We start from the raw sequence: 17,476 nt of genomic DNA, 5'->3' as shown, positions 1-17,476 counted from the left end.
CTTTATATCTAAGCTGTAGCTCTTTGGGTATTTTAAAAGAAGATTTTTAAGTTTTTACTTTGTACATATAAGAAAAATCAATGACCACCGGGACGGGGGAACTTTTGACCCTAGGGCTTTTATTTTAACAATCTTGGTAAACACACATTAGAAGATGTTTCATGCTAAATATATAAGCTCAAGCTCTTTGGGTTGTTTAAAAGAAGATTTTTGTTTTTACTACATACATAAAGAGAAAGGCAATGAACCCCATCAACCCGGGATCGGGCCAATTTCGAACCTAGGGCTTTTATGTGAACAAACTTGGTAAACACATATTAGAAGATGTTTCATGCTATTTATCTAAGCTCTAGCTCTTTTGGTTTTTTAAAAGAAGATTTTTTAAGTTTTTACAATATACATATGGAAAATCAATGATCCCCTTGGGCTTTTGACCCCAGGGCTTTGATTTGAACAAACTTGGTGGACACACATAAGAAGATTTTTTTATGCTTTACATCTAAGCTCTTAAATCAACGACCCCCTGGGGTGGGGGAACTTTTGACCCTAGGGCTTTTATTTGAACAATTTTAGTAGACACATATTAGAAGATGTTTCATGCTAAATATATAAGCTTCAGCTCTTTGGGTTTTTAAAAGAAGATTTTGTTTTTCGTTTTTACTATATACATTATTGGGAAAATCAATGACCCCCTGGGGTGGGGCCAATTTAGAACCTAGGGTTTTTATTTGAACTAAAATGTGTCATCATGCCACGGATGCCCCCACATGCAACCAAAATTTCAGATGTTATAATATTTAGTTCCAAATTTCTTTCCACAAATTATTTTTTTCATTTTAAGTTCAAAGCCCTTAAAACTATTCAATGTTAACACAAACCATTTTTATACAAAGTTCAAGGCACTGAAACTATTCAGTGTTAACCTTTTGTAAATTGCATATTGCATATATGTAGCCAAAATAATGGGTACATACATTTCCACAAAAGTATGAGTGCTGAAACTGAAAATTCAAATTTTTTCCAAAATTCAAGAAAGATAACTTTGTCCAAAATCATTGAACCACGACCAAATTCAAACTTGAACTGCTTTTTCCTAAGATGTATCTATATGTTAAATTTGAGTTGAATGTGTACAACTATAGGGGAGATAATGAACGGAAACTTAAAATTTCTGATGTTTTTTCAAAGTTCAAGAGGAATAACTCTGTCAGCTATCATCAAACCATGACCAAATTCGAACTTGACCATTGCATTCTTATGACATATCCATATCTTTAATTTGTTGTTGAATATGTACAACTGTTGGGGAGATAATGAATGTGAACTGAAAATTTCCTTTTTTCAAAGTAAAAGGGGCATAACTCTGCCAAAAATCATCGAACCATGACCAAATTCGAACTTGACCTGTGCATTCCTTTGACATATCCATATGTAAAATTTGAGTTGAATATGTAACACTGTTGGTGAGACAATGAACAGAAACAGAAACTTCATATTATTTTCAAAGTGAAAGGGGCATTACTCTGCCAGAAATCATTGAACCATGACCCAATTCAAACTTGGTCTGCGCATTCTTTTAACATATCCATATGTCAAATTTGAGTTGAATGTGTAAACTGTTGGGGAGATAATGAACGGAAACTGAAAATTTCTTATTGTTTTCAAAGTGAAAGGGGCATACCTCTGCCAAAAATCATCGAACCATGACAAAATTTGAACTTGACCTGCGCATTCCTTTGACATATCCATATGTCAAGTTTGAGTTGAATGTGTAATACTGTTGGGGAGATAATGAACATAAACTGAAAATTTCCTATTATTTTCAAAGTAAAAGGGGCTCAACTCTGCCAAAAATCATCGACCCATGACCAAATTCAAACGTGACCTGTATTTTCTCATGACATATCTATTTGTCAAGTTTGAGTTGATGTGTTATACCATTGGGGATATAATGAACGGAAACTGAAAATTTCATGTTATTTTCAAAGTAAAAGGGGCATAACTCTGACAAAATTCATCGAACCATGACCAAATTCGAACTTGACCTGTATTTTTTCATGGGATATCCATATGCCAAATTTGAGTTGAATGTGTGCTACCGTTACTAAGATAATGAACGGAAACTGATGATGACGGAATGACAAAATGACGGAACAGGGTAACACTATATGCCCCAGCCATTATATGGCGGGGGCATAACAAATTGGTAGACACCCATTAGAAGATGTTTCATGCTTAATATCTAAGCTTTAACTGCTTGGTTTTTTTAAAAGAAGATTTTTTAAGTTTTTACTACATTCATATAAGGAAAATCAATGACCCCGGGGCTTTGCCAATTTTGACCCCAGGGCTTTTTAAAATTTACTTGAACAAACTTGGTAGACACCCACTAGAAAATGTTTCATGATAAATATCCCAGCTCTAGCGCTTTAGGTTTTCTAAAAGGAGATATTTTAAGTTTTTTTTTAATGGCAACTAGAGTTCTGCATGGAATTAAATTCTTTGAACAATTTTTAAAGGTGACCACCAAAGGGAAGTTTAGATGTAATTGGCTTAGTGGCTTATGAGGAGATGTCATTTAAAGTTAAAATTTATGGACAGACGGCGGACGAAAAGCGATTACAAAAGCTTACCCTGTCACTTTGTGACAGGTGAGCTAAAAACGATGGTTTCTACATGCTTTAATTTTAATAATTTAATGATTGTAATATTTAATAGTTATTACCAGTGTGCCAATGTTGTTGATTTTCTCTCTCCAGACAATAGTAAATTGTCTTTTTTTTATAGCACCTGCTAATGAAGCCTGTAACCTTGGTAATGGCCACTGATGGTTCTCATCAATTAATACAAGATCTGTCTGAGTAATAGCTAAACTCTTTCTGACTTTTTCATCTACAACAGTACAAACAAAACTATTTTAGCAGATGATAGACTTCTAAACATTTGTCAATATAGTAAACTAAACTATCAATTCAACTTGTAAAACATTTCAAATATAAGGTATTTATACAATACAGTCTGACAAACCCTGGTTAATCGGAAACCCTTTATTCGAATACCCGGAATTATCCAAAAAAGATGGACGGCCAGTTTATATCTCTATATAAACTAGACTTATCACTGAAGGTGATAAATACCCCCCACCAGCAACTTTGACTTTTTGAAAAATAAGTAGTCTGAAGAAAATTTTGAACTCAACCTACAGTAAATGAAGTATCAACTGTGTATAAAGAATTATTTCAATTAATTGAAATCCAAACAGGTGTCTTCATATAAACTTGCTTTACACAAAGTTTGATTACAATATCACATTCCTAACTTTAGTTATTGTCCGAAAACATTTATCTATTTTTAGTAATGGTGACCTTGTCCTTTACCCCAGGGGTCTGAATGCAATACCAACCGTGGTCTTCATATAAGCTTGCTATTTACAATATCTCATTCCTAACACCAGTTAATGTCCGGAAACTATTTTTCTATTTCTAGTAACGGTGACCTTTACCTTGACCCCAGGGGGTCCAGTTGCAATACCAACCGGGGTATTCATATAAGCTTCCTGTACATCAAGTTCGATTACTATATCTCATTCCTCACTCGAGTTTTTGCCCGGAAACCATTTTCCTTTTTTTAGTGATGGTGACCTTGACCCCAGGGGGTCAAAATGCAATACCAACCGGGGTCTTCACATAAGCTTGCTATACATCAAGTTTGATTACAATATTTCATTCTTAACTCTAGTTATTGTGTTGACCATGTGTTGTGCGCGAGAATCAGGACCCTAGCTCAAAGGTCATTGTCACACTTGAATTACCAAAATCCTGATATGATTTTTTCATGAAAGTGAGCTGATGTTCATCATTCTTGGATGGTTCTAGAATAACTTGGCATTATCATATCCAGTCATCAATTATGTAATTCATTGATGGATTTCAAGACAACTAGGCAAACTTTTGTGGTACATTACAAACAAACATCAGCTAGAAAGGTGAAGGTTACATATATACTTATATGTCAAAATACTGCAAATTCACTTATATTCGTGGGCATGAAATTTCGTGGTTTTATCTAAACGGGCCTTTTCGTGGGTTCTTAAATTTGTGGATTTTCATTTTCTTGTCAAAAAAAAAAACTTAATGAAAAGTAATCTTAAAATTAACCGTCGCGCATTTTAACTTACCGCGTGAACATATCTTTACAGCGCTTGTCAATAATCTAATCCTTGCCTTTAGGAATAACATAAAGATAGCAGCTATTGCCGATAATTGACTGCAATTTACACATCTAGATGACATGATATGCAGCTCCATTGTACACACTGCCCCTGTGATTCGCCGATGTAAACATTGCATAATTAATACAACCCCTGACACGTTTTAACCAGCGAGTTTAAAAAGTTTACACTCTGAATCGGTCTTACTGTATTTGGCAGTATCTACACGCAACATCACATCGACTGTGTAAATTTACATGCATATAAATAAATATGAGTGAATAATACGAGATTGTGTGGATATATTAAGAAGTCGGCAGCGTCTTTGATGTTTACGGAATAGCAGTCGCACAATTACAGATTAAAATCTAAACTGGACCATTTAAAGACGACAAAAGGATGTACAATTCATCCGTTTTAATGATTGTTTATTATTTTTTGTGTTCTTTACTTACGACATTTATATCAAAGATTTCTTTAATTCTATTAACAACAATTAATGAGAGCAAACTGACAATTTATATTAGCGCTAATTATTGCACTGGTTTCCCATTTTTACTCGATTATGTCAAATATTCTGGATTACACAATCAAGTAGCCTTCAACAATTAAGCAGTCTCACTGATGTGTATATACGACCGAAAATCAGGACATAAAGTCGACGTTGCTTTCAAGTTTCTTAAATATTGCAAACCTAAACTAATTATAGATTTAATCTGTCATTAACCTGATTATCTTTATACCATCATAACACAATAATCGACGCATGTATAGAATAGAGACATGGTTAGAAGTAATTGTTGGGATAAAATTTCGTCGGATCTTAAATTCGTGGATTGACCTACCCACGAAAACCACGAAAATTCGTGCCCCACGAATAATAATGATTTTACAGTAGTACATTGTGTCTAGTCATATCTTTGTCATTAATTCATGGATGCTTCTTGAAATAATTTGGCACCCTAAGAATATGAGAAAGTATCTGTTAATGTTTCTATATTCTTGTAACACTCTTTTTATAGTAATCTTTGCCTTGTTGTAAGTCAAAGGTCAATGTTCCTCTACTAGGCCCTACTTGGGAGGCATTTGTCTGTTTCCAATGACATGTCTTGTTTTCATTTTATTTTTTTTTATCTATTTTAACATTTCATTCATTTTCTTTATATTTTTTTTTAAAAGTAGGAGTAGAAGGAGGTTTTGGAAGAAAAATAGGAAAAAGTAGGAAAGCAATAAAAAAGAAGGATAAAGTAGGAACGGTTGAAGGCCTGTAATAATAACAAGAGGGCCATGATGGTCCTGAGTCGCTCACCAGAAACAACTGCTTTTCAGTGTTGGAAATTGACAATTGTCAATACTTTCTAATATTAAATTTGAGCATAGAATATGTTTAAACAATAATTTGAAGAAATGCCATGACCTGGGGCTTTTAAGCTTTAGCTTAAATGGGGCCAATCAAATTAATATGAGCAAACTTGATAAAATACTACCAATAAATGATACAAAGTTTGGCAATCATCTATCAATTATTTCAGTAGGAAATGATGTTCAAAGGTTTTTCTATTTTTAGCTTAAGTGGCCCCTAAACGGGGCTAATTGAATAAATATGAGCAAACTTGATAAAAAGAGTACCTAAGAATGCTACAAAAACCAAGTTTGGTGATCATCCATCGATTAGTTCTGTAGAAGATGTTAAAAGATTTTTCTATTTCTAGCTTACGCGGCCCCTAAAAGGAGCTAATCAAATTAATATGAGCAAACTTGATAGCAGACTACCAAAGAATGCTACAGACAAAGTTTGGTGATCATCCATCAATTAGTTCTGTAGAAATAGACGTTTAAAGGTATTACTATTTTTAGCTTTAGTGGCCCCTAAAAAAGGTCAATCAAATTACTATGAGCAAACTTGATAAAAGACTACCCAAGAATGCTACAGACAAAGTTTGGTGATCATCCATCAATTATAGTTCTGTAGAAGATGTTTAAAGTTTTTTCTATTTTAGCTTTAGTGGCCCCTAAAAAAGGTCAATCAAATTACTATGAGCAAACTTGATAACAGACTACCTAAGAATGCTACAGACAAAGTTTGGTGATCATCCATCGATTAGTTCTGTAGAAAAAAGACATTTAAGATATTTCTATTTTTAGCTTTAGCAGCCCCTAAAAGGGGCCAATCAAATTACTATGAGCAAACTTGATAAAAGACTACCCAAAAATGCTACAGACAAAGTTTGTAATCATCCATCAATCAGTTCTGTTGAAGAAGATGTTTAAAGGTTTTTCTATTTTTAGCCCTAGAGACCCCTAAAAAGGGCCAATCAAATTAATATGAGCAAACTTGATAAAAGACTACCAAAGAATGCTACAGACAAAGTTAGGTAATCATCCATCAATTAGTTCTGAAGAAATAGACGTTTAAAGGTATTTCTATTTTTAGTTTTAGTGGCTCTTAAAAGGGGCCAATCAAATTACTATGAGCAAACTTGATAAAAGACTACCAAAGAATGATACAAAGTTTGGTGATCATCTATCAATTTTTTTCAGTATGAAATGATGTTCAAAGGTTTTTCTATTTTTAGCTGGAGTGGACCCTAAAAGGGGCTAATCAAATAAATATGAGCAAACTTGATAAAAGAGTACCTAAGAATGCTACAGACCAAGTTTGGTGATCATCCATTAATTAGTTCTGTAGTAAAAGATGGGTGAAGGTTTTTCTATTTTTAGCTTTAGCGGCCCTTAAAAGATGCCAATCATATTAATATGAGCAAACTTGATAAAAGACTACCCAAGATTGTTTGGTGATCATCCAATATCAATTAGTTCTGTAGAAGAAGTTATTTAAAGGTTTTTCTATTTTTAGCACCAGATACCCCTAAAAGGGGCCAATCAAATTAATATGAGCAAACTTGATAACAGACTACCTAAGAATGCTACAGACAAAGTTTGGTGATCATCCATCGATTAGTTCTGTAGAAATAGACATTAAAGGTATTTGTATTTTTAGCTTTAGTGGCCCCTAAAAGGGGCCAATCAAATTACCTTGAGCAAACTTGATAAAAGACTACCCAAAAATGCTACAGACAAAGTTTGGTGATCATCCATCAATTAGTTCTGTAGAAATAGACATTTAAAGGTATTTTTATTTTTAGATTTAGCAGCCCCTAAAAGAGGCCAATCAAATTAATATGAGCAAACTTGATAAAAGACTACCCAAAAATGCTACAGACAAAGTTTGGTGATCATCCAATAGTTCCATAGAAGAAGATGTTTAAAGGTTTTTCTATTTTTAGCCCTAAAAGGGGCCAATCAAATTAATATGAGCAAACTTGATAAAAGACTACCCAAGAATGCTATAGACAAAGTTTCGTGATCATCCATCAATTAGTTCTGTAGAAAAGCATGTTTGAAGGTTTTTCTATTTTGAGCTCTGTTGACCCCTAAAAGGGGCCAATTGAAATGACGTGAACAAATTCAAGTGTAACTGTCACAAGGATGCTACAGACCAAATTTGAAGTTAATCTGCCCAGCAGTTTCAGAGAAGAAGACGTTTGTTGATGCATTACAATGGAAGACGGAGCATCTCCCTTTGATACTAATAGCTCGGACACCCGAAGCTTCGGTTCTGGTGAGCTAATAATAATAACAAGGGCAACATTGTCACAATATACGTCCGTCACAGAAGCTTTTGACAGAGATGTGGGCATTATATATATGCATATAGGAGATATGCTCTGGGCAATATCCGGAAAATATCTGGATATATTATCATCTCTTGTGATTTTTTTATCTGCACTTTGACCCCTATGTGTGACCTTTACCTTGGCCGCAGGGACCTAAATTTTGCACTCAACAGTCTGTCTCTTAATAGTGAACATTTGTGCCAAGTTATATTGAAATCCCTCTCTGCATGTAGAAGTTTTGCTCCGGACAATCGTTTTTCAATGACCTCTAAGTGTGACCTTGACCTTTGACCTAGTGGCCTGGTCCATGCGTGACATTGCTTCTCATAGTGGTTAACATTTCTATGAAGTTTCATTAAATTTTTCCATGGGTTTAGGAGATGGGTTTAGGAGATCTGCTCCGGACAAAAATCGGACGCTGCCGGCCAGCTTCCCAACCAGCCACCAGGGGGGAAACTATAATAATAATAATAATAATAATAATGATAAGTAGTGAAAATACAAAATTAATATTGTTTTAGTAGCTAGAAAATTAAAATCGATCAAAATTAAAAAAAAAAACACAATATTACAACAATACTGATGAATGCAATAATTACTATCATAAACAACAATAACACTGATAATTCCTACAACACCCATCATCATCATCAAGTCCATCTCAATCATCTTAACAACAATACTAATGATAACAGCAACACTACCAATGACACTAATAATAATGATAATAACAATAATACCAACAATAATATTATTAATATCATCATAATCACCAACACCACCACCATCATGACCATTATATCAATCATCATTATTAATAACAACAATGTTATTCTAACAATAATTACAATAACAAAAATACCAGCAATAGTGATTATGACAGCAATAGTAATTTTAATAATAAGTCTTATTTTGTTTTGATATTCAGTCCGATAGGTGACCATGTTCGTAACTTGTTTATCCAAAACTCTTCATGAATCCTTCTGTTAATTGTACTTTTATCGTTATCAATTGATTCTATGATATTGAATTTTTATGTCATTTTCAAAATTGAAATGGTTAGACAAGGATACTTCATGCAAAATATCTTAGTTTTAACATAAATATAATATTTTTTGGCATATGAAAATGTGTTGTTATTACCTTCTTTGATTTGAAGCTTTAAAATTCAGCAATTCAAAATGCAGTGGTAGACATGGGCTAAGCTTATTATATTTGTATTTTTTCCTATGAACATATATGTTGTTTTAATGTATAATAAGAAAGGAAAAGCCAGGTACCTAACATCAGCCCATATTCAAATAGAGACTGACTACCCACAATATAGCAAAACTGTGAGTATTCATGTCTTAAAGTTGATAAACAACATTAACAAGAGCTGTCGGTAGGACAGCAACGCTCGACTATTCTTAGTGCTTGATAGTAAAAAAAAATGCTTGATACAGTTACCTCCTCCTGTTTACAGGTTGGGGTAATGATGGTGAACAAGTGTGCAAAGTTTCAAAGCCATATGTCAATGAACTTTGAAAATATTTGAGGTATTACAAAAATTTTTAACATAAATTCTAAGTCGAAAAAGGGACATAATTCTGTCAAAATGCTTGATAGAGTTACCTCCTCCTGTCTACAAGTTGGGGTCATGATGGTGAACAAGTGTGCAAAGTTTCAAAGCCATATGTCAATGGACTTGGAAAATATTTAAGGTATTACAAAAACTTTAACATAAATTCTAAGTCGAAAAAGGGGCATAATTCTGTCAAAATGCTTGATAGAGTTACCTCCTCCTGTCTACAGGTTGGGGTCATGATGGTGAACAAGTGTGCAAAGTTTCAAAGCCAAATGTCAATGGACTTTGAAAATAGTTGAACTATTACAAAAACTTTAACATAAGTGGTTACGCCGACGCAGACGCCGACACTGACGCCGACGCTCGGGTGACTGCAATAGCTCTACTTATTCTTATCGAATAGTCGAGCTAAAAATGACATTTTATATGCCTCATTTACAACTTATTATTAGTGATTTTAAATATCTTAAGTAACATCAGTTTCTATTAGTAAGATTGTTTTATTTCAAAATAATTAAATCATATAAACCTATAAAAGCTCCTAAATTATTATAATCTTAACAGGAAAAAATTCTAAAAATATGAAGTTTAGTAAAAAAAAACAAAAAAAAACAATAAAAACAATTATAAAGTAACAGATTTTGGAAAATAAAAGGAGGTAAATATATATATATTGGGAGGAAACAAATTAGTAAAATCATTCATCTCCTATTGTAATATAAACACTGATATAAGGATTTTGAATGAGTCAGTGTGACCTTGACCTGAGGTAGTCCAAAATTGCGCACTGCACATCATCTCAGTAATATAAATATTTCTACCAAATAGATTTAATTTCATACTATCAGTTTAAAAGATACAGAGCGGACTAAAATTTTGAAATTGATATTAAATGTCTCAGTGTGACCTTGACCTGAGAAAGTTCAAACCTGCCCTTTGCACATCGCCTCATTTGGTTAATATTTCTGCCAAATAGTTTCAATTTCTTTCCATCAGTTCAAAAGATACAGACTGGACAAGAAAATCTGCTAACAGACAGACGGATAACCAGATGTTGTGTTCACTAAGAAAAGATCAGGATCAGGATCAAGTGATCCTGATTTTCTTTTCTTTATTTTATATAACTTATATTGATCGTATTTTGCTAGAATTAAATGGTACATATTCAAAATGTAAACAATTGCTGATTTGCAAAGAAACCAAACTATTATGGGATAAAATCGATGAATAATAAAACAAATACAAAAATAAGCGGATCAAAATAAGGATCAATTTTAGGATCAAGATCAATATTTTGATGATTGATTGATTTTCTTAGACCGGGCGGTCAAGGATGACCTACGAAAGTGCAAGCACTTATTTCCAGTAGAGACAGCTATGAGATACAAGGAAATCCGGGAGTCAGTCCCTAGCTCTTATTGAATAGATTCCTTGGTTCTTTTACATGCCCAGTGTATAGCACTGATACATGCGAGGATTACCTGGGTTTCGTACCAGTAAAGCTCTAGTTAGTTGGGAAACACTGAAAGTGTTTCTGAAAAATCTTAAGGGTGTTACCCAGGATCGAACCCGGAACCTCAGGAGTGACAGTCAGTGGTCTAACCAACTGAGCTATCGCGCCACATGAACTGTAAAATGCACATGTCTTGCAAACATAACAATAAATTTGTTCTAAAATTTCATTAACATGCTATTTCAAGTCCTGTTTTATCATTTTAATATTAAATATTTAATCTACGACGATATCATAAACAATGGAGAATATTTGAGTTTTTAGATTTGATCCTGATCTTGATCCTTAAATCTTTGTGAACACGGGGCATAACAATATACGCCGTAATTCATTGGGGCTTATAATAATTAACTTTTAAACCGAAAATTCATTGTGTGCAAGGGATTTCTGTTTTAATAATTGTTAAGATAAAGGAGTTGAATTTAATAATTTTAATTAAAGATTGAAGATAAAAATTTTAAATAATAATAATAATAATAAAATTAAACTAAGTATTTATAAATAATTTTTCTATTTTACTATGTCCAGTGTTGTTACTGTTAATGCTTGAAAATGAAAGCGAATATTTTCATGTATACATAATGTGGAAAAAAATGCAAGTAAATACCAATAGAAGAATTTTTAAGCATCTTTTGTTCTTTATTTATTTTTCTCGACAGGTGTGTTGTAAACGGTAGATTTTCTATGACTGGCGTATAGTCAAAGTTGGGTAGTTGTAGTCAACAACTATATCCCGATTTCGATTATTTGTACCCATCGATTATTCAAAGTAAATGTTCAGTCCTTGGCAATTTGAATAAAAGAGGTTATAATGTATATTATTAGTTATAAAGATTGTTGACATGTTATATGGCCCTATATAAACGGCTTTTTGTAAATATAACCCGAGCCGCTAGGCGAGGGTTATATTGCAAACAGCTGTTTATATACGGCCATATAACCTATCAACAATCTTTATAACGAATTTATAATACAGCAAACATCATTTTTTTGAGAAAAAAGTAAGATTTCTTCATGAATCGACAACAGCCGTGTATATAAAACTATATAAACGTCACGATTATCCAATGAAAAGCGACGTTACAAACGTGCAGTATTATAAAAATAATTGTAATTATTTCATTGTGTTTTTATGTTGCACTAGCACATATAGGCCTAAATAAGGATATATTGCAACATTCAATCTTTACTAGTGGAGGAAGATCATGATATGGTAGATATTTTTGTCCCAGGACTTTTATTTGAAGAAACTTGGTAGGTACCCATAAGAAAATTTTCATGCTTAATATCTAACCTCTAGCTCTTTTGTCTTTTTAAAAAAAGATTTTTAAAGTTTTCACTATATACATATAAGGAGAATCAATAACCCCCTTATTTGCATGATGTTTCATGCCAAATATCTAAGTTCTAGCTTTTTGAGTTTTTAAAAGAAGATATTTAAGGGTTTTTTTTGGTTTCAATGGCAACTAGAGTTTGTATGGAATTAAAATCTTTAAAAAAAATTTTAAGGTGACCACCAAAGGAGCATTCCTGTGAAGTTAAGATGAAATTGGGTTAGCGGTTTATGAGATGTCATTTTAAGTAAATTTAAAGGTAAGGAATGGACTGAAGAAAAGCGATCACAAAAGCTCACCATGTCACTTTGTGACAGGTGAGCTAAAAATATTTCAATGGATGACAAAGTAACAGTCCGGAAACAAATGTTGTGTAAGGGACGGACAGATGATGCGATTTTAATATGCCGCCCTTCGGAAGCACAAAAATGTATATTCAGCTTATAGTTGTCTGTATATTGAAGCAAATAGAATGTATTTATTACATTCAGCTATATATTCAGTATTACCAGTGTCTGTATGTGTATCATAAAGCAAATGGCATAAAATATATTCAGCTAACCAGTGTTTGCATGAGTGTATTTCAGCATTAAGAAGCTGACTAGCTTCTGATAACTGGAATTATCATCCGCTTTTAAGACTTGATTTTCCAAATTTGTGTAAGTTGTTGGGTTTGACTTCCCTATTCCCTCCAAATGACTATGGTCTGAATGGGCAACAATATCTGAAACAAAACACAGATAATTATAAGCAATGATAATCATTGAAATTATCTTTGATAAAAATGTGACAAACATATAATAAGAGGGATATGGTGGCCTAGAATCACTTACTTGATATATATATTCCTAGAAAAACCCACAACTCTTCACTGCAGAAGTATGTTGTTACTAAGTCACATGGTTTATGTCAATGTTACCTTAGCTGTATACTTTATAAAACAAGAATTTATAACAAAGTTACCGAAGTCCCCCGCTTAAGGGAAGTTTACATGAAGCACAAAATTGTGCTATTTTAAAAGATTATTTTTAAAGTTTATTTTTATATACTATAATTCATCTTACAGGGCACCAAGATGCAGCGTCTGCGTTTAGTGTTTTAACTTTAACAGTTTGAGTTTGATATATACGGAATTTTGCATGACTAGAAAAAATCATTTATGTTAATTTTTTTTAGACAGCTACACTTTATCCTTGCATATCGTGGCTATTTCCTTAAATACGACACTAAAGAAAAAAAAAGATTGCATTTGAGAAAAATGCTATGCCACCCCATTAATACAACATTAAATAGTAGTGTAGGAACAGATTTGTTTCTATACAATTGAAGATTGTCATAATGCATAGATCCCTGACCTATCTAATTCTTATTATCAGATTAGTGGTTAAATCTATTGTTAATTCAACAAGATTGCATTTGAGAAAAATGCTATGCCACCGCATTAATACAACACTAAATAGTAGTGTAGGAACAGATTTTTTTTGTTTCTATGCAATTGAAGATTGTCATAATGCATAGATCCCTGACCTATCTAATTCTTATTATCAGATTAGTGGTTAAATCTATTGTTAATCCAATAACATATCAGAGTAGGAATATATCAATGCACTTGAGTCTGGTGAATTTGGTGGTGAAGGTCATATTTCACACAGCCTAAATTTCATGACTACATCAAAGGACAACACAGTTAGACACTTTGTCAAAATCTAGGTCAGCTGATATCACTACACAATGTTTCATGCAAAATATCTAACCTCTAGCATTTGTCAATTGCTAGAATTTTTTTTTAAAGTTTTTACTATAAGTTTTTACTATATACATATAAGGAAAACCAATGACCCCCGGGGCGGGGCCACTTTTGACCCCAGGGCTATAATTTGAACAATCTGGGTAGAGGTCTACCATACAATGCCTTATGCAAAATATCTAAGCTCTAGGCCTTTTGGGTCTTTACAAGAAAGTATTTTAAGTTTTCACTATATGTACATATAGTGAAAATCAATGACCCCTGGGCCGGGCCGATTTTGACCCCAGGGCTATCATTTGAACAATCTTGGTAAGGGTCTACCAGACACTGCCTTATGCAAAATATCTAAGCTCTAGGTCTTTTGGGTCTTTACAAGAAGGTATTTTAAGTTTTTACTATATGTACATATAGTGAAAATCAATGACCCCCGGGGGCGGGGCCGATTTTGACCCCAGGGCTATCATTTGAACAATCTTGGTAAGGGTCTACCAGACAATGCCTTATGCAAAATATCTAAGCTCTAGGCCTTTTGGGTATTTACATGAAGGTATTTTAAGTTTCTACTATATGTACATATAGTGAAAATCAATGACCCCCGGGGCGGGGCCGATTTTGACCCAAGGGCTATAATTTGAACAATCTTGGTAGAGGTCTACCAGACAATGCTTTATGCAAAATATCTAAGCTCTAGGCCTTTTGGGTCTTTGCAAGAAGATTTTTTAAATTTATTCTTATAATCCCTTTTGGTTGCCATGGCAACCAGATTTCTGCATGGAATGAAATTCTTTGAACAACTTTGGAAGCCCTTCACCCAAGGATCAATTCTGCCAAGTTTGGTTAAAATTGGACTAGTGGTTTTTCACAAGAAGATTTTTGAAGTTCACTATATAACCTATATAACACACACACACACAAACAAACACACACACACACACACACACACACACACACACAGGTGAATCGCTATATGCCACCGCATCGCAGATGCTGCGGTGGCATAATAAAAGATCAGAGTAGGATTATATCAATGCACTTGAGTCTGGTGAATTTGGTGGTGAAGGTCATATTTCACACAGCCTAAATTTCATGACTACATCAAAGGACAACACAGTAAGACACTTTGTCAAAATCTAGGTCAGCTGATATCAAAGTTCACTTTACATCTTAATCTGTGCACATGGTTCAAATTTCATAGCTGTACATCAAGGGACAAGAAAGTAGGTCACATCATCAAAATCTAGGTCACCTGATATATAAGTTCAATTTTACAACTAAAACTGTGCACATGGTCAAAATTTCATTGCTGTACATCAAAGGACAAGAAAGTAGATCACTGTCCCCTTGGGCAAGGCAAAATTTTGACCAAAGGGTTTAATTCAAAACAATCTTGATACAGGTCCACCAAACAACATTTCAAGTCAAATATCTAAGCTGTAGCGTTCTCCCATTCAGAAATCATTTGTTTTATTTTCTGTTTTTACTATGTGTACATAATGAGAATCATTGCCCCCTGACAGGGCCAATTTTCACACCAGGGGAAAAATTTGAACAACTTTGGTAGAGGACCCATAGATGATATTATATACCCTTTCATTTAAGCGATAACAGTCAGGGAAGAGTTACTTCCCTTACCGATGTGACGTAAATGGGGGATAAAACTATGCATGCAGCATAGAAAGTTAGCTTATTGAAAAGTTAAATGCATAAATACTGATCGTTCAATTATGATTATAACATGAAAAATTTAACTTTATCATACATAAATTCCATATTAAGACATAAACAAATCCAAAAACAAATATTTAGATTAATTCTTGCTACGGGGTAAAACAGAGGAATTTCAAAGTGAATATTTTTATTAGATCTAGATTTTCTCTAATGCCAGGATAAAAAGCTATTAATTAAATCAACTTTTAATATTTTATAAACACTCATACACACTTAAATTGCCTTTTATAAATTAAATGGCCATTTTCTAGTTTTCTGTGTTATTTTCTGTCATTTAGAAAATTCCGGCGTATTTGTGACAAACCTGAAAATAAGATTGCCAATGTCTGTTAATGATTGTTTTTCAAGCTTTAATAGAATAATAACAGAATGCATTCTGTCAATACTTCATTATGCCGTATAAAAATATTTCAAAGAACCAGTGAAGGATATAATTTTATAAATATTCCGGAAAGAACAAACAAGAGGGCCATGATGGCCCTGAGGTCGCTCACCTGTATATAGCCCCCCCCCCCCCGGGCCAATTTTTACCCAAGGGCTTTTATTTGAACAGACTTGGTAGACACCCATAAGAAGATGTTTCATGCTAAAAATTTAAGTTCTAGCTCATTGGGTTTTTTAAAAGAAGATTTTTTAAGTTTTTACTATACACATATAGTTAAAAACAATGACACCCCTGGGGCAGGGCCAGTTTTGACCCCCGGGCTTTTATTTGAACAAACTTTGTAGATATTTACTTTAAGATGTTTCATGTATCATATCTAAACTCAAGCTATTTGGGTTTTTTCAAAGAAGATTTTTAAGTTTTTGCTATACACATATAAGGAAAATCAATGACCCCCCGGGGCGGGGCCAGTTTTGACCCCAGGGCTTTTATTTGAACAAACTTGGTAGACACTCATTAGAAGATGTTTCATGCTAAATATCTTAGCTCTAGCTCTTTGGGTTCTTTAAAAGAAGATTTTTTAAGTTTTTACTATATGTATATAGGGAAAATCTATGACCCCCTGGGACGGGGCCAATTTTGACCCCAGGGCTTTTATTTGAACAAACTTGGTAGACATTCACTAGAAAATGTTTCATGCCAAATATCTAAGCTCTAGCTCTTACGGTTCTTTAAAAGAAGATTTTTTAAGTTTTTACTATATGCATATAGGGAAAATCAATGACCCCCCGGGGCGGGGCCAATTTTGACCCCAGGGCTTTTATTTGAACAAACTTGGTAGACACTCACTAGAAGATATTTCATGTCAAATATCTTAGCTCTAGCTCTTTGGGTTCTTTAAAAGAAGATTTTTTAAGTTTTTACTATATGCATATAGGGAAAATCAATGACCCCCTGGGGCGGGGCCAATTTTGACCCCAGGGCTTTTATTTGAACAAACTTGGTAGACACTCTTTAGAAGATGTTTCATGCCAAATATCTAAGCTCTAGCTTTTACAGTTCTTTAAAAGAAGATTTTTTTAAGTTTTTACTATATGCATATAGGGAAAATCAATGACCCCCGGGCCGGGGCCAATTTTGACCCCAGGGCTCTTATTTGAACAAACTTGGTAGACACTCACTAGAAGATGTTTCATGCCAAATATCTTAGCTCTAGCTCTTTGGGTTCTTTAAAAGAAGATTTTTAAGTTTTTACTATATGCATATAGGGAAAATCAATGACCCCCTGGGGCGGGGCCAATTTTGACCCTAGGGC

The 17,476-nt window shown here is 33.7% G+C and overlaps 1 protein-coding gene across 1 annotated transcript in view; it reads right to left on the bottom strand.

Annotated features, from left to right (window-relative positions):
- LOC132721128 (serine/threonine-protein kinase 11-interacting protein-like) overlaps nucleotides 1-17,476 on the bottom strand; it is a gene marked incomplete at its 5' end in the record, with an annotated part of 51,799 nt that overhangs the window by 19,234 nt on the left and 15,089 nt on the right. Inside the window, 2 exon segments of the mRNA XM_060705382.1 lie at nucleotides 2,726-2,892; nucleotides 12,864-13,025. Of these exon segments, the coding sequence (XP_060561365.1) occupies nucleotides 2,726-2,892; nucleotides 12,864-13,025 (329 nt within the window).

Source organism: Ruditapes philippinarum, unplaced genomic scaffold, assembly GCF_026571515.1.
Source record: "Ruditapes philippinarum isolate M1 unplaced genomic scaffold, ASM2657151v2 ctg3022_1_1_1_1, whole genome shotgun sequence".
Taxonomy (NCBI): Eukaryota; Metazoa; Mollusca; class Bivalvia; order Venerida; family Veneridae; genus Ruditapes; species Ruditapes philippinarum.
This window is presented reverse-complemented; position numbering and strand designations above follow the sequence as displayed.